At 42.7% G+C, this 18,198-nt stretch overlaps 1 protein-coding gene across 1 annotated transcript in view; it reads left to right on the forward strand.

The window, feature by feature from the left end:
* Positions 1-18,198, forward strand: part of PTPRE (protein tyrosine phosphatase receptor type E) — a 166,320-nt gene that overhangs the window by 105,148 nt on the left and 42,974 nt on the right. Inside the window, exon 2 of the mRNA XM_054982792.1 lies at positions 6,604-6,710. Coding sequence (XP_054838767.1) covers positions 6,608-6,710 — 103 coding nt within the window. The 5' untranslated portion in view covers positions 6,604-6,607. The remainder of the gene's footprint in view (positions 1-6,603; positions 6,711-18,198) is intronic.

The raw sequence follows: 18,198 nt of genomic DNA on the forward strand, positions 1-18,198 counted from the left end.
AAGCCTGAATACTCCCTATAAACTAAAATGACAAAACTGAGGCTACCGTACTTTGGATGCATCACGAGAAGACAAGATTCTCTTGAAAAGTCAATAATGCTAGGAAAAGGGGAAGGCAATAGGAAAAAGTTGAAGACCTAAAACTAGATGGCTTAATAAAAGAAGCCACATCCTCCAGTTTGCAGGATCTGAGCAAACCTGTTACTGATAGGATGTTTTGGAGGTCTTTCTTTCATGGGATCACGAGAGGTCAGAGGTGACTTAATGGCACATAACGCGCGTGCGCACGCACGCACGCACACACACACACACACACACACGTGAGAGTATTTCATAATCTGAGCTGTGTCCGGTGACTCGTAATGAAATTCTGTGCTGTATATTTACCTATTTTCCACTATTCTATTTATAAGAGGGTGGTGGTGGTTCTCTGGAAGGGCCATGTGAAGTGGACCTTGCATTGTCATTTGCCATTTTGGAGCATTATTTAATCACTGTATGTTATTCTACTCAGCTGTTTTAGAAATATTATATTTTTATCCTCAAATGTAACGTTTGTTTTTTAAAATAATACTACTTGCTTTTTAAGTTGCTAACTCTGTTGCTGAGGTTTTTCCATTTACCTCTGTTTCCAAAGTGCTGTAGGAAAAGCAGAATTCTTATACTTGTTTTCACTTAAGTCTCTAATAGTATAGTACAGACAGAGCACCCTCTGCTGTACAGTTGTATGCAGACATCTAACATTATTTGAGTGGATTGAAAATATCTTACCATTTTGCTTAAGAAAAAGTCCCTTTTCCTTAAAAAAAAAACTCTTGGATGATTATTATTGTAGAAGCACTATTATTTAATGTATAACTGACCAGTCTGTTCTTTCTTAACAAACAAACCCAGCAATTTAGCAGGCACAACACTTTTTTTAGTGACATAATTCACCGTTATTTTATGTATTTTTATGTATGCTACTTATAGTCTACCTTTCTCACTGAGACTCAAGGTGGATTACATAGTATAATTCAGTACAATCAATGACTGAGAAATTCAATAAACAGTACAAGTAAGGATAGCAGGACTTTGAAAACAAGCATAAATACCATACAGAGCTAGAAGAAAATGCTGAAACAACATAAGCAGATTCAAATATGGCATATTAAACCATGTGGAACTATCCATTAAGAGCATACTTGCAGCAACAACATTACACATTAGTATACTAAAGACAGTACACAGTAGTCAACGTATCCCTTTACCTATGCGTCTCTCTGAACCATTTCCTTACAGCACAGACCCTATTTCCTGTGTAAGAAGGCCCTGCTGAATAATTCAGTTTTGTACATTTTGCAGAAAGCCGGAAGAGTGGGAGCTTTCTTGACCTCTTCAGGCAGTTCATTGTACAAAGTGGGTCGCTACAGAGAGTAACATGGGGATAAGATTGTGCCCTGTGGAATCCTGCAAGATAATTCCTCTCTGAAGATAGCTGGTCTCCAACAGCAACCCTTTGAGTCTGTTCCATGAGGGACAATTTAAACTAATCAAAGGAACATCTCTGACACTCACTTCTGTCTCCAAATACCTCAATAGGATGGAATTATCTACTGTGTTGAAGAGTGTAGATAGATCCGGGAGAAGCAATAAAGAAGCATGGTCTTTGTCTACATTCAGATGGAGGTCATCCACTAAAGCCACCAAAGCCATCTCCATCCCATAGCCCAGCCTGAAACCAGATTGAAAAGGGTCCAGAACACATGAGTTACCCAAGAAGACCTGGAGTTAGTCTGCTACTGCTCTCTCAATCACTTTGCCTAGAAAGGGCAGAACAGAGACTGGGTGATAATTGGCCACATCATTTTTATCTAGGTATTTTTTTTAAGTAGCTGGCAGATAATTGCTTCTTTGAGAGGTTAGGAAAAAGTGCCTTGAGTTAGTGACTGATTTATGATAGACATCAAAGGCTCATTTATGCAATATTTATATGATTTTAGCAGACAAGGTGAGCAAGGATCCAGAGTACAAGCAGTGGCCTTCACAGATGCCAGGATTCTGTCAGTATCCATCACCATAACTGGGTCAAAATGGTCCATAAGCAGAGTAGACAATGTATTAAGTATTTTTTTGCCTCACTTAAGTTATATCTGGCATGCAGATTTGTGCTATTTTGTCAGCAAAAACTGCAAAGATGTCACAGCTAATTGTTCTTGAGACAGTAAAGGTGTTGAGATTCCTTAAACAATTAAGATGGTTGTGAACCAGCAGATGCAGTGATTGCAGAGAAATAACATTTCTTTTGCTGCTACATTGATACTTCATAAGTCTTCCAGTGGTCTCTATAGCACGCTCTAACTGATTCAGTGTGATTTTTACTTCACTGACTTTCTAGTCATCTTCTACCCCTCTTTAGGTCACCCATCTCAGGGCTGGCTTCTGCACCAAGGGCAAGAGTGGCCAACAAGGAGCATTCTTGTAAATAGCTTTGAGAAGCTTCATGCTCCAAGCTTCCACCACAGTCTCAATAGAGATTATGTTAGGAATTCTAAAATCCCCCAGAGCATTTTGGTATCCAGAAGGATCCATGAGCCTTCTGGATACCAAGAACCAAATGAACCAGTTCACGAACTGGGGCAGGTTCGTGAAAGTTCATGGTTCGTGAAATAAGATGAACCGCACAGTTCAGTTTTTTTTTCTGGTTTGTGCTCATCTCTGTGAGGGAGATAAGAAGAGCTGCTGTAACAGTGGTTAAGTGGTTGGGTTGCAAATCAGTACTCTGCTGGTTTGAATCCCACTACTGTTGTTTTATGATTTTAACTGTTATTTATTGTATTTTAAAGTGTGGTTTTATGGTGTGGTGACCCACCCTGAGCTCGCTTGCAGGGAAAGCAGAATATAAATCCAACAAACCAACCAACCCAGGAGCTCAGCAAGTGGCCTTGGGTAAGCCACTCCGCTCAGCCCCAGCCCCCCACCAATATTGCAGGGATAATAATAACATTGCCTATGTTCACCTCTCTGAGTAGGCAGTGATCTGCCTAGAAGAGCCGTATATAAGCACATTATTGTTGTTGTTGTTGTTATTTAAGAAAGTCATGAAAGAACTGGTGAATTCACTTGTAATATACAATATATGCAAGATATTTTCAAAAATATGTTCATTGTTCAGATATGACTAATTTTGTTGACAATTAATAGGCTGTAATGTGAACACTATTGAATTGCTGAGTACATTCAGTGTTACGAAGTTTACCCTTGATAGTGAATATTTTCGTAGTCCTAATGTGACTCTGTCCAAATACACTTTCTTTAGTTTTCCATAAAATTTTATTTGTTTTCCACATTTTTTTCTGCCTTGTAGATGGCAAGGGTAGAGCAGTCTGCAGCTCTCTGTCTCTCTTTGCAGAAAACTAAGGCATGTCTAAATTCTAGAAATATGCTAAATAGTACAATTTTATATTCAGATTTCTAAATGATAGATTTTATGTTGTTAGAGCAAGTGTAGTAAGAAAGAATGCATATATTGCAATTTCCATTTTTTCCCAAGTGTTTTTTTTTCAAACTTCTCACATTTCTGGTTTCTTGTAAAGGCTTGATGTACTAGGAGACGCACAGCTCAATCCTATGCCCCGAGGCAGCGTCGTTGCTCATGCGCCAACGTAAATGGGGTGCCGTTCCACAGCTCCCTATGGTCTTTTGCAGGGGAGTCCTGCCAGCGCCCGAGTGCGACAAGGTGAGGTGCGGCCGCTACCAGGAGTGCCCGCCTGCCGTTCCCCTGACAACCCCATTCTCACCAGCTAATGGCCACACCCCTCCCCTGACATCCAGGCGAGGGGCAAGCAGCGAGCAGCCAATTGGGAGGCCGCTATCCCCGCTGCCACCAATAGGCCCCCCTTCAGAGAGCAGGCATCCCTGCCAGGGAGGGGAGCAGAGGTGACAGTTAAGGTCCAGATCGAACACCCACCCTCTCGCCCATCCAGCCCCCATTTCTGATGAGGGCCGGGCTGGTGGCTGCAGCTTGGTGCACCTGCAAATCCACGCCACCGCCACCACCACAAGAAACAGGTTCCCCCTCCCTGAAATGTAGGGCCAGATAGTAGGAAACTGATCTCTGTTGTCTAGAGATCAGTTGTAATTCTGGGAGATCTAGAGCTACCACTTGGAGACTAGCAACTCTAAGTAGTCTCCAGGTTCCGGAGAAGCAGGTGGGGGGAGGCGGGGTCTTCAATGAGTGACAGGAACGCCCATTGGGAACCATGTGGGAGGCTGGGAGGCCGTTTGGAAGTGTGGGGAATGAAAAGCGCCCACGAACTTGCTGTGGCACCACTTAAACACATCACTGCATCTCTAGAATGCGAGAACACGGTTGGACCTCAACAGCCATGCCCCAGTACTGGGGAGATGCCCTTCCCCAGCGTGGACTGACAGGCCCTCCCCACACCAGATTGCCCAAGTCCATCCTTGCTTATGCAAACACATCTCCCACCCCCTGGCAGCAACTTCCCACGTGCAGCGACCATCTTCCTGGCTTATCAGATGCCAGCAGCTCAGACTATCAGAGAATGAAAGTCCTCAGTGCCCATCCCCACAAACATTCATAGGCCACAGTTCAATTCCCACCCCACTGCCCAGAGTTACATTGAGGAGAGGAAGGGGGCAGGGAGGCTGGACGGGGTGCCACTTGATACATTTGCGGGGATGTGTAAGAGGACATGTGTGACAGGGAGTTGAGAGGGCAACTGCAGGCAATGTCAGTCATGCAAACACAGAAGTTTGCTGTTTTTCAACTCATTTTATTAAACTGGAAAAAGTGCCAATGTCTCTCGGCTGGAAAGGGAGCCAAGGCATTTTGTGCAGCCCTCGTTCTGCGCTCCCAGGGGCAAGGCTGAGTTGCGGACTGCCTTGAGATATTGCTTCCTGGTCTGGAACTGAATGACAGTCGCAGAGGATTACCGGGGTGGGGGTGGGGATGGCGGAAGCAAACGTGCTTGGTCATCTCCCGGATGAGTCACAACGTGCCTGCAAGAGAAAGACACACATATGCTGCAAGTAACCCAGCCTGGTCTATGGCAGAGGCAAAGCCCACACTCCAACATCTGAGAAGATGCACATAGTAGAGAGCAGCAGCAGCAGCAGCCCCACAGGTGCAACTAGCAAACAGCTGATGCAAGACCCTCTGGTGAGGAAGCGCTCTGCCTTGGGGTGATTTTACCTTTAAGGGAGAAAGTTAACAGGTAGTTACAAACACCTGGTCAAGAGTAGTTTTCTGGGCAACTGCTTCTGGGGCAGGCAGGGGCTGCCGCCACCATCCTCTCCCCCGCCAAGCCTCACCTGAAAAGGCTAGTGGTGAGGCGAGTTCAGGTGATGGGGCAGCCAGCACAAATCAGCGAGCTGCACCGCCCCAGATGGAACTTCAGAGTCAGATAACCTGCAAGGAAACTTAAGTGGTTATTGATGTATTGTCGAAGGCTTTCACGGCCGGAGAACGATGGTTGTTGGGGGTTTTCCGGGCTGTCTTGCCGTGGTCTTGGCATTGTAGTTCCTGACGTTTCGCCAGCAGCTGTGGCTGGCATCTTAACAATAACCAGCTTAAGTGGTTATTGTTAGTTAGCCAGGCATTCTGGACTTTGCCCATCTTCCCTTGAGCGAGTACAGAGTTCTCCCAGTTTTCTTGTTAAATCCCCCTAGTGCACTCAGTGCCTGCCACCATGAGTACCCTCTCTTCTGCCTCGTGCTCAAAGTATCCACGGTAGAAGGCTAACGGGCCTCCGCCCAGCTGCCAACATGCCCGCTGCCAGCAACCCGTCTGCAGTACTGCGCCTCGGGTGGGTGCCAGCGGAGAGGGGTTTACGTCGGCATAAGTGCCATTTATGCCCGTGCAAGGTTTAGTTCTCTCCCTATGCAGTTTCCACCCTGATGCTTAGGATTGCACTGTTAGTGTGAATAAGGAGAAGAAGAAACAGAACTTTGCTATGCTCTCTGGAAATCATCCTCACACTTCCACTGCACCCTCAATGTAGAGGGCAGAGGCAAAACATATACCCAAATCCTCTTTTATAAAATCTGTAGTCTTTTGCACAAATATATTTTTTAAAAAATATAAGTAGGTTAATTCTATAGGAATGGAGTGCTAAGGAGATTTTCAGTCAGTTCAAAAGTAAATCATGTTCTAGGACTGTTTTAGCTCTCTGCAAGTGAGGATTTCTTCTTTAAATGCTTCCCTGTGAGATAAATGCATATAGAAAACTTAAGGTGACGAGGGAGAGATTAGACAAGTTAGCACATCTGCATGTTATTATAAAACTATTCTAAGAGGGCCTCGATTTTGATTGCTCTGTTTGCATACTAGGATTTGTGTACATATTAAAACAAGACTGTTTTTCTTTAGCAAGAACAACACATAGTATTCATATTCTTTCAGTATAACACACACAGCAAAATTTGTAGAGCTCCCTCATGCATGTCTTCTGATATAGTTTCTGCCAAATATCAGAAATAACTCTCAGTTCAAAGTTTCTTCTTAGTATATAAATAAGATGTTCCTTTCAATGCAATCTTAACATGACTTTGCACATTTTTTGAAGGCTGTGTCTTACATTTTTATTTTTGCAAATCCAGGTCCATGATGGAATATTCCTGTTCTATCTTGCTTGCGTCTATTAGTTTTCGATACATTGAAGCATTTCATGACAATGGAACAGCATCATCTAATGGTACAACAGCAAGTAAGGAAACATTGAATTCTTTGGGGTAAATTATGAATGTTTAAAATACTTATTTTACAAAATTTATATCCTGCCTTTCTGCCCTCACAATGGCCACCAAGGCAGCTAACAATTAGTTTTATTTTTCTCTCATTTCATTTATACCCTGCCTTTCTCTCCAGTGAAGACCCAAAGTGGCTTACATCATTCTTCTCCCCTCCATTTTGTCCTCATAATAACCTTGTGAGATAGGTTTATCTGAGCGTATGTGACTGGCTCAAGGTCACCCAGCAAACTTCCATGACACAGCCTGTGGGGAATTGAACCTCGGTCGCGCAGATCCTAGTCCCTCACTTTAGCCACTGCACCACATAGTCAATACATATATTGTAAAATCACGTTTTCAAATAATTAAAACCAACTAAAAGAACAAAAGCACATCCTTAAAGCCAGAACTAAAATAAATACAAAAGACAAAAACAACAAAATGTTGGGCAGGAAGGAGGGATCTCTGAGGGAATGCCAAGTGAAAAACATCTCCACCCAGTGGCAACGGAAGGGGGAGAGTTCTAGCGTTTCAGTGCCATGATTGAGAAGGCTGTCTCCTGGGTTTCCACTGACCTAAACTCAGAAGGTAGGGGCATCTAAAGCAGGCCTCAAAAGTGTTGATAGGGTACTTCATAAGGGAGTAGGCATGTATGTTCAGGTATGTTGATCCCAAATCACATAGGACTTTAACGGTCAACAGCAGCACCTTGAATTTTAGCTGGAAACAAATTTGGAGTCTGTGTAGATGGGTCAAGACTGGTGATATGGTCCCAAGTGATCCAGTCCAGTCAAGAGCCTAGTGGCAGCATTCTGTACTTCTCAAGTGCAGCCCCTTTCAGTAATCTAATCTAGATGTAACCAAGGCATGCAGCAAAGTGGCCAGACCTTTTTATGCCGAATAGGCCACAGCTGGCTAACCAGTTGAAGTGGGTAAAAGACACTCCTGGCCACAGCTGCCACCAGTAGTAGGACAGGGTCCAAGAGTACACACAGACTATGGATCTGTTCCTTCAAGGGGAGTGCAACTCCATTCAGAATGGGTGATACCTTAAATCCTGGGTGAGACGTTCTGCTCAGCAGGAACATTTCCATGTTGGAATGAAGCTTCAGTTTATTGGCCTGTATCCACTCCAAAAACAGCCTCCAGGCACCAGTTCTGAGTTTCTACAGCCTCCGTTGGATCAATTGGAAGCATAGAATAAGAGCTGAATGTCACCTGCATATTGGTGGCAACTCAGTCCAAATCTCTGGATGACCTTACTAGGGGTGTCAAAAAAATTGGGTTTCCTGCTTCAGGCTTACCCCTCTTACCTGGCAGGCAGAGAGAGGGGAGGCCAATCTCTGGGTGGCTGGGAAGTGCAGAGTTGGCTGCTGCAGGGCCCATGCCGCCACCTCCACTGCTGCAGTGGCCAGCTGGGTGGTGGGGAAGCGCGGAGCTGGCTCCTGCGGGCCGTGTCGCCTCCTCCACTGCTGCAACGGCCAGCTGGGCGGTGAGGAAGCGCGGAGCTTCTTGCTGTGGGCCCGCACTGCCTCCTCCGCTGCAACAATGGCCAACTGGGTGGTGAGGAAGCTCAGGGCTGGCTCCTATGGCCCTTTTGCCCCTCAAATGGCCTCCGCAGTGGCCATTTGAGGGGCAAGAAGGGCCTTTTCGGCTTCCTCCACCACTGTGCAGGCCCGCAGGGTGGCAGAGAAGGCCAGAGCCACCTCCACCGGCCCTTCCTGCCCCTCAAATGGCCACTGCAGTGGCCATTTGAGGGGCAGGAAGGGCCTCCTCCACCCCGCTCGCTGATGGCTGGAGGGAGGGGGGGAGAGCTTAAAGGGTAGAAGACTCCACATGCCATTCGCAAACAGCATGGAGAGCCTTCTACCCTTTAAGCACTCCCCCTTTCCAGCTGGCTGGAGGTAGGGAGGAAGATCTTAAAGGGTGGAAGGCTCCACATGCCGTTCGCAAATGACACATGAGCCTTCTGCCATTTAAACTCTCCCCCTTTCAAGCCAGCTAGAAGAGGTGAATAGCTTAAAGGGTAGAGGGCTCTCCGCGCCATTTGTAAACAGTGTGGGGAGCTTTTTTCCCTTTAAACGGCCCCCTCCAGCATGCCCAGAATGCCCTTTAAACTTCAGCTGGCCCACAGGAAGATACCAGGTACCAGAAAGATACCATGATTGATGGTATCAAAAGCGACCAGAAGGCCTAGAAGGATCTACAGAGAGTCACACTCCCTCTGTCCGTTTCCTGGCGCAGGACATCTGTCAGGGCGATTGAGGCTGTTGCGGTCTATATTCAGGCCTAAAACTAGATGGGAAAAAATCTAAACAATTAGCCTTATCCAAAAAAGCTTGAAGTTGTCCAGGTGCTGCTGCTTAATCCTGCTGCTTGAATATTTTTGATGGCAATATGCTAAACATCTGAAAAAATACTGAATCAATCTGTAATATTTTGTGAATCCTTATATGTTGTACACTGTTTGTGAGTAGTGGATCATATGAATAGTGGATCATATATAGTTCTTTTCCTGTTGACAGTTCCTCAGAAAGTTGTTTTACCTCTCACAAATTTTATTTTCAGATTCTCTACTCATTGGATTCTGGCTCACTGCCAGTTTTTAATCATACAACAAACGGTTAACTGTCATAAAGAATTATAATGAATCATTTCTTGTTGCTTCTTTTGTTGCCCGTGTGGCTTCAGTTGAGAAATAAGATGAAGCTAGAATTTTGATGGCTCTTAACTTCAGGACATCACTGCAATTCAGCCAATGATCAGGAAAAGGCTAAAAGATAACAGATAACAGGCAGTTTGTGTTCCCTTATTTCTGAGGCTATTCTGGATAAATTGGATACAACTACAAAATTGTAGGAACTGTATGTGCTTTTAAGTTGCCATCCATTAAATCTCTGCCACCAGAAAAAACACCCTAAAATAGTCCCTATTTTGTTGTTAAGTCTCTCAAAATAATATAGCTACTGAACCACTGCTGAAACATAACTAGTTTCTAATGTGAAGAATGAATTCATACTCTTTAATGACATCTCCTTGTTTCTAATCGTACTAAATTTGCTTGCAGAGGGTGGAATTCTAGAAAATTCCTTTATAGGCCCTTCTGCATCCCTAACTTTATAGACTATGAGCAGCTTTACTGAACAACCACTGTAGGTAACATTACCATAACATTATCATTAATTACATATTGTACAATGGACTGGCCCATTGATAAGTATTACTTTTGTAAACTATCTGAAATGTAAGGCTTGCAATAAAAAAATACTTTAATGGTGTTTCGAAATAGTTTTCATTAAGAAGTATTTCTTTAAACCTTAACATTAATTGTAGAATTATGTACAAGAATTAAGAGTTTTTGGAAATGTTAGGAAAAATCCCCAGACTTATTTATTTTTGTTTTACTTATTTATTTATTCGCCACCTTTCCTCCAAATGTGCTGAAGACGGCTTATGATATAAGCTACTTGCCATTAGCTATTAGCCGTTTGATAATACTAAATGCTAAAAGAGCAAGGATCAAACTGCTTTTATTGCTTCCTCAACCCCTCAATGGCTTTTAAAGCTTTTAATTTAACTGAATTTAATCTAATGAATAAAAAAATAGTAGTTAATACTGGCTACCTTTCATCTTTCTGAGACTTCGTGTGTCTGAATAAGCTTCCTTTCATTCTTTTATCTTTGTCAGAGATGTACAACACATAGCCAGAGGTCACACACAACTCCACCCTCTGCTGCTGTATGAGATAAAGAGTTAGGAATAAAGAGCTATAAATAAAGAACATGAATTCATTCATTTCAAAGCTCAGTAAGATAGAAAGGATCTTCTAGCAGTGCTAACTCTAGACAGATTGAAAGATGAGATAGACCACAGAACCTACAGTGTGTTCCTATGGTCAGTAAGGCAAAATTCGTAGAAGACAAGTGGGTCATGGAGAAGATAGATATAATGGAGGAAAGTTCACAGTTAGCTAAGGAGGAAGCTTTACATGTATGCCAAAGAATTAAACACTGACACTTTCCCCCCAACCTTGTCCTCTTGTTTCAGACTAGAGATGGGCACGAACAGCAATACGAACAAAAAAAAGCCATGAACAGCCCAATCTGCTGTTCACAAACAAGCTGTTCATGAGGCCCCATTCTAAACGAACATATGGTCGTTGCAACCCTTGTTTGTTGCTGTTTGTCTTGCTGTTCGTCAAGCCAGACAGTCTGGCACCTGCAATCAATTCCCTTGGCAACATAGGCAGGGATTGTCTGAACTCTGTCTGAACTCCTGCTGTTGCCCTGGAAACTCCAATCTAAGCCCAATTTAGCTTGATAGGCAGGTCTTCCTTTCAAGTGTGGCGCTCCAAATTTGTTACAACAAGGGAGCAAAGAGCAGGGGGGAGGGGGACTCCTGGCTCTGGCTTAGTTTGCAGACAGTGGAGAGGGAGAGAGACAGTTGCTGTTGGCGTTTTGATAGAGAGAGTGCATTGGAGCTTGAATTTTCTTTGTGTGTGGTGGGATAGGTATCTACCCCTTCAAGTTCCAGGGCTGCTGCCAGGTTCTGGGCCAAGCTATTATTTTTTATTGGTACCTTTCCTGCTGCCTGCTCAGGTAAGGTTTCTGGGAGTGGTGCAGTAGGGAACTACCCCTTCAAGTTCCGGGGCTGTTGCCAGGCTCTGGGGCCAAGCTATTATTTATTATTGGTACCTTTCCTGGTGCCTGCTCAGGTCAGGTTTCTGGGAGTGGTGCAGTAGGGATCTTGATCAAACTTGGATGGTGGCTGGAGGAGAGCCTGCTGGCCCCCACAAACAGCCAACCATGAACATGTTCGTGAACAGGGCCATGTTTGTGGTTGTTCATGAGTCCCTGTTCGTGGATGGCAATGGACAACAAACATCATGTTCGGTTTTTTTTCCTGTTCGTGCCCATCTCTTTTTCAGACAGGCTGCCTTTTTTAAAATAAAAGTTATGTGCCATTTGAATCTTTTTTGTGCTTAACCATTCATTGTTATATTAACCCTTTAAAAAGAAAACTTTAAAAACAAGTGCAAAATTATTCTAACGATTGGGGGGGAGAGTTTTTTTAGTAACATCTCAGAAGACCAACTATTGAATACTGTGTACTGCAAGCTTCTGCTACGTATTTGCAGGAAAAATGTTTTCCCTGGAAATAATAAGTATATTGGACATAATAAGAGGTCTTCCAGATTTGCCCACATTATGCCTGTCTTCGCTCTCATACATCCTGTTGGGTCTTTGGTGGATGTTTGTACCTCTATATCATAGTTAGAAGGTTGAGCAAAATAAATAGGCATATGAGACAAATGGAATAGATTGTTTTCTGGATTGCCTTAACCAATTCAGATGTTATAAAGTCCGTGTGCCCTCTGTGTTGACTTTCAGCAGATGCATTCTCATAATTCCCCATTGCTAACTTAATTGGCAATTTAATTTCCAGGAACATTGGGCCTAATTCAGAGCAGGCTTATGGGAAGGAGCACTACTTCCTGAACTTAAACAGCCTCAAGGAAAAGTTCTTTGCTTCTTTGGGAAGCTCCCTTGGACTGATAGCTACATGTTTGTTTCCCCAACAGGGCTAATAGCTTAAGCCCCTTCTCCCCTGTATGCCTTGAATGAGTCCTAGAACAGAAGTCCAGGCCCAATTCCGATTTCAAGTCATCATGGTAGACAAATGTCCAATATGTGGAATTAGCAATGTGTGAATTGGCTCCTACACACCAAATTTAATTGATCAGAGAGAGCAAACAGGATAGATTTGGTTACTGGGAAACATTTTTGTAAATTTCACTTTTTATCAGTACAGAGGAATAGGGGATTGGTTGTATGGTACTGGGTTTTTTTACCGACATTACACTGCTTTTCCACATTCTGCTTCTGCTGCTTTTGAGCCTACAGGAGAGGAGAGGGCTGTAGCTATGTAATTATGAAGAAGCCTCAGCTCAGTAACGTAACTATATGATAGGCTGGGGGTATATGTCCTAGTTGTTTAATCTTCTGAGTTTTGGTGACAAACAAAACAGACACACCTTTACAAAAGGAAACATAATAAAGTGGCTAGGGTTTCTTTAAAAATGCAAACTACAAAACCTTGTTAGAGGTTGCATTTGCATTTGCAAGAAAGCTACCATTAAATATGCAGAAGCTGGGAGAACTGTCTAAATGTAACACCAAGAATTGGGAAATCCCAGAAATTTGTGGATACATAGCTGCTATTTGTATATTGTTATTGTTGGATGTACACCTTAATGTGGTGAGTGGGTTTGAGTGTGTCAGGAGTTTAGACTTGGTCAAGAGTCTAGAGTAGGCTCTTAGCAGAGTCACTCAAGGCAGAATGGGTAAAACTGAGATACCTGCCTGTGATGCATCTATCCTCTTAAGGAATCAGCAGTCACATCAGCAGAAGAGAATAGACCGTTCCAATGGTGATGGGGACAGAGAAATCCTTGAAAGGTACCTACTGGGCAGCAGCAATAGTGGGATACTGGCAGAGGATTTTTCATAGACAATGGCAGTGACACTTCAGCTAACCCCTCGTTAATAGTATGCAGAAGAATGCAACGATAAACCACGTTTGATCATCCTAGGTGTGACCAAACTAAAGTGGACTATATCAGGACATTTTTTGTCAGAAAATTACAAAATGTTTTACTCTGGAAAGGACAAACTCAGAAAAAGGTGTCGCTCTAATAATAAGGCAAGATATAGCACATGTAGTCAGGGACTATAAGTCTGACTGAATATCAGTCAATCATAGGAAGCCTATTAATATAACCATCATTCAGGTTTATACCCCAACTACAGATGCTGAAGATGAAGAAACTGAACATTTTTATGCAAACGCCCAAGAAAAAATTGATCATATACCTAAACAAGATGTGTTATAGTTGACTGGAACTCAAAAGTAGGAAACAAAGCAGAATAAAATATTGTCAGAAAATTTGGACTAGTATTACAAAATGAAACAGGAGAGAAACTCATAGAATTTTGTGAAGCCAAAAATTTGTTCATTGCAAATATATGCTTCAAGCAATCGAACAGATGATTGTATGTGTGGATGTCACCAAATGGCCAATACAGAAATCAATTATATTACATAATCGGAAGCAGAAGATGAAGAAACTATCACCAGTAGATGGTATACCAATAGAGCTATTTCAAGCTACATGAATTGAGTCCATCAAAATCTTAAGAATATGAGAACAAATACGGAAAACAAAACAATTGGCCACAGTCTGGAGATGTTCAGTCTGTTCCAATTCTGAAAAATGGTGACATCAAAGATTGCAAAAATTCAGACCATCACATTAATTTTCCATGCAAGCAAAGTGATGATGCTCAACATTTCACAACAAAGATTCTTACCACATATGAAATAAGAAATGCTAGATGTTGAAGCTGGATTCAGAAAAGGAAGAGGCACTAGGGTTCATACTGCAAATTTACATTGATTGCTGGAGGATACCAACCCTGACCTGGATAGCCCAGGCGAGTGCGATCTCATCAGATCTCAGAAGCTAAGCAGGGTCGGCCTTGGTTAGTAATTGGATGGAATACCTCCAACAGAGACCAGGGTTGCAGAGGCAAGTAATGGCAATCCACCTCTGTTAGTCTCTTGTCATGAAAACTCCACCAAGGGTCACTATAAGTCAACTATGACTTGAGGACACTTTCTACCACCACTGGAGGATACCAGAGAATTTCAGAAGAAAGTCATTTTGTGCTCATTTCTTACAAACAGAAGGCTGTCTTACTTTATCCATCTCATTCCTTTATTCACCTATACATCTCATCTCTTCAACTTTTGCTAGCCTGCCTTCAACTTTTGTTATCATTTTTGTTATTTACAGTGTCTTGTCTTATCATGATGTGACAGAAGTATGGTAGCCTCAGTGTAGATATTTTAGGTTCTAAGGAGAGTTCAGGCTTGATTTAATCTAGACCCACTTTACTTATCTTTATGGGTGTCCTTGGTATCCATAAAACTCTCTTCAAACATCACATTTCAAATGAAACCATTTTCTTCTTGTCAGCTTTCTTCATTGTCCAGCTTTCACATCCATACATAGTAATAGTGATATATTATCGTGATCTTGGTCCCCAGCAACACATCCTTATCCTTAAGGATCTTTTCTAGTTCCTTCATGGCTTTCAAGTCTCAATCTCCTTTTGATTTCTCCGTTGCAGTCTCCCTTTCGATTGATAATTGAGTTAAGGAATAGAAAATTTTTAACAGTTTCAATGTCTTCATTGTCAGCCTTAAAGTTGTATAATTTCTATAGTCACTTTTGTCTTCTTGATGTTCAGCTGTAATTCTTCTTTGCACTTTCTTCTTTAACCTTCATCAGTAGCCATTTCTTCTCTATTTTCTACCAATAATATATTTGAATATCTCAAATACTTGTTCTGTCCACCAGTTTTCACTCTACCTTCATCACCTTCAGCTTTCATTGGACTAGTCAATTGGAAGGAAGACATTGTTTTGGGTAGAAATAACTACAATTGGTCACTAGGATCTTGCAAAAAGGTTACAACTGGGAAATTGTTACAGTATCTTATCATTGAACTGCGCCCTCCCCTCCATATTCACCACTGAAGTGATGTTGAACTAGGCCTAGAGATGTGTACTCACAGATTTTAAAAGTCCCCCAGAACCCAGGTTCAGATCCTACATGTGTGGAAATGCTAATTTGGGCATACCTTGACATGAGTGTACCTTCTGGGACCACAATCTGTGCAGAGTAAAAGCAGGATCCACTTACACAACTGTGAGATGCATTTCATTGGAACCCCCACATTTGGAATAAAAATGGATATGTATACATTATCTCAGTATTATGTGGCCTGACTTCAGCCATCTGCTTTCTCTTTCACCTTCATGCTGACTGCTTTCAGTTCTGTCATTAGAGAACACAGGAAAATTGCACGGAAGACACTGGTCTGGGTGTTTCTGCTCTCTCTTCTTAATGTCTGTTACAGTCACTATGATAGTTTGTGCCATGTCCTCTCTTTTGACCTGGAATCATTGTCTTAGGCCCAGAAATATCTTTTTATCTATTTCAGACCACCTAAAACTCCCTTGATATCTAATTACTCTGTTAATGAGTATCTTGAAGAAAAGAAAAAGATAGAGCTTTGCAAGGGGTGTGGGTAAGGAACTCTATTTGCCAAGATTGTTTTAGCTTGAAATCAGGAAGTGGATGTAGCAGAGTCATCCTTAAAGACCTTGTGAGACAGGATATGTATCAACAATGGGGTTTCCCAATATCTTTATATGTTGGTGCCTTCTGACAGAATAATAATAAAAATTTGCATAATCTTAGGCAAAGTTAATCTTACTTATTTATGTTCTTCCATGTGGTGTCTTATGTTCTGTAGGTACAGGAGAATGCTATGGTTTTCACTGTATCCTAAGGATCCCATTCCCCTGTTCGGGGTGGGGGATCTCTTACTCCTAGCCTACAGCCCCCCCATACTATTTACTTGGCTGGTGGGGGGGGGAGGTACAGGCAACAGGCCTGGGAGCTCCACTTATGTGAGCTCCAGTCCACTTATGTGAGCTCTGGAGGACTTCCTTGTCACACTGGCCATTCCCAGTGCATCCCATGAGCTCCCCCATCCCCCAGTTTAGGCCCTGAGGGACTTGGCAGCCCTACTGTAGCCTCATGTTCACCTTCCAGTATATTCATTCATTGATGTCACACATAAACATATCTTGGAATTACGTGTGCATTTTAATTATTAATTCTGTGTGGTCATCAATTAATTCAGAAACCTAGCACATGCATTTAAAATTATCACTCATTTATTCAGAAAAATTTATGTGCTACACTTTCAGACACATGAACCAACAGATGAAGAAGGGCTATAGTTTGGCGTGTTAGTTCTTTGAGGTTGATCTGTGGCTACAAACCTCATTTCTTCTAACCTCAGATCCCAATTAATCCAGTTTGAGTAATCCTGACCCTAATTCCATTCTTCCCCCTCCTTTCCAACCTTAGATCCCACTTCCACAAATCCTAAAATTGTGGATAACTAAGTAGGAAATGAGTATAAGTAATACATGGTGATATTTGAGGGGGCCGCATGGCTTGCCAGGAGGCGATCTACAACTCTTCCGCGCATCTAGAATTTGGGGGACATATGGGGCATTTTGGATTTTAGAAAGTCCCATGTGATGGCCAGAGGAGGAAAATTGTCGTATGTTTCTCATCTAACCCTTAAAATAAAATCACGTATTTTGTATTTGTGTAACAGGTCCTTATGAATCTGACACACAGCAAATAAGAATTAAACCTAGCAGTAAGGAGTTGGGCAATGGCTGTCAGGCATTTGGACTGTTGGATCCACAGTAGTTTTGGGGGCGGAGCCACTAGTTCTCCTCAGAGCTGAGAGAACCTATGAAGTTACAGTTACAGGCAGTTAGAGAGGCTACAGTCACTGTTCCCGGTTACTGGTTATTTGTAAAATAAATGTTGATTGTTTGAAGCACTGCAGTTGCCTTCTAGTCTCAATGCATATTAGAATGCATGCCTGAGATCTGTGTATCTAATGCAGATATAATAAATCTCTCTATATAAATACAAGTATCCTGACTGACTCATCAATACCGAGCCCAAACCCCTGGACCTAGAAATGTGAAATTTGGGGAGAACAATCCTTTCATGATGTAAAGACTCACTACGAAGGGATTTTCAGAAATTCTCCCCCTAAGGGGGTAAAAAGGTGTAAAATGTGTTTTCCCATAGGGATACATCTTCCCTGTGTGGCTGGCAGGCTGCTCCTCCCCACCTTCTGCCAATTGCCAACTCAGCCACTCTTCCCTGAGGACATTTGCATATGCGGCCTGATTGGTCATCACTTCAACATTCTAAACAGTATGCAGTTGCTATTGGGAGTCATTGAATGTGTCCTGAGGTAAAAATACACCTTCTAGTCTTCCTTTCTAGAGTTACCAATCTCCCTGTGGGGCCTGACTTTCCTGTGTGGCTGACAGGCTCCTGCCTGCTCACACCCACCCATCCCTGATTGGTCAGGTGTGGAACTCTGTGTTCTGAGGTAAAAAAATCAGGTAAAGAAAACTGAAGATAGTTGAAGAAAGACAGTACAAGACTCCTGAATAGAGATTTATATAAAAGTCAGTATGGCAACTGAGTTTTTAAATGTTCATAGAGAGATGGTGTATGACCTCTAGGGGCCATTTCAATGTAAATCTCTCACATGAACCTGCCAAAGTGCCCACCACACCACCCCTCCCTCAGTCCAATTCCACCTTACACCTCTCACAGCCATCACCTCTTACTGCTGCCAAAAAGCCTTCTGGTAGACGTCATGCAAGATACACCGATGCTAAAAGGAGGAAGCAATTTAGAGATGTGGCAAAGAAATATGCACATCCTACTCCTGCAATCCACTGAGTAGCAGTGGCCAAGTACCAGCAAGATCTCCCTGAGGTGC

Source organism: Eublepharis macularius, chromosome 6 (genome assembly GCF_028583425.1).
Source record: "Eublepharis macularius isolate TG4126 chromosome 6, MPM_Emac_v1.0, whole genome shotgun sequence".
Classification (NCBI taxonomy): domain Eukaryota; kingdom Metazoa; phylum Chordata; class Lepidosauria; order Squamata; family Eublepharidae; genus Eublepharis; species Eublepharis macularius.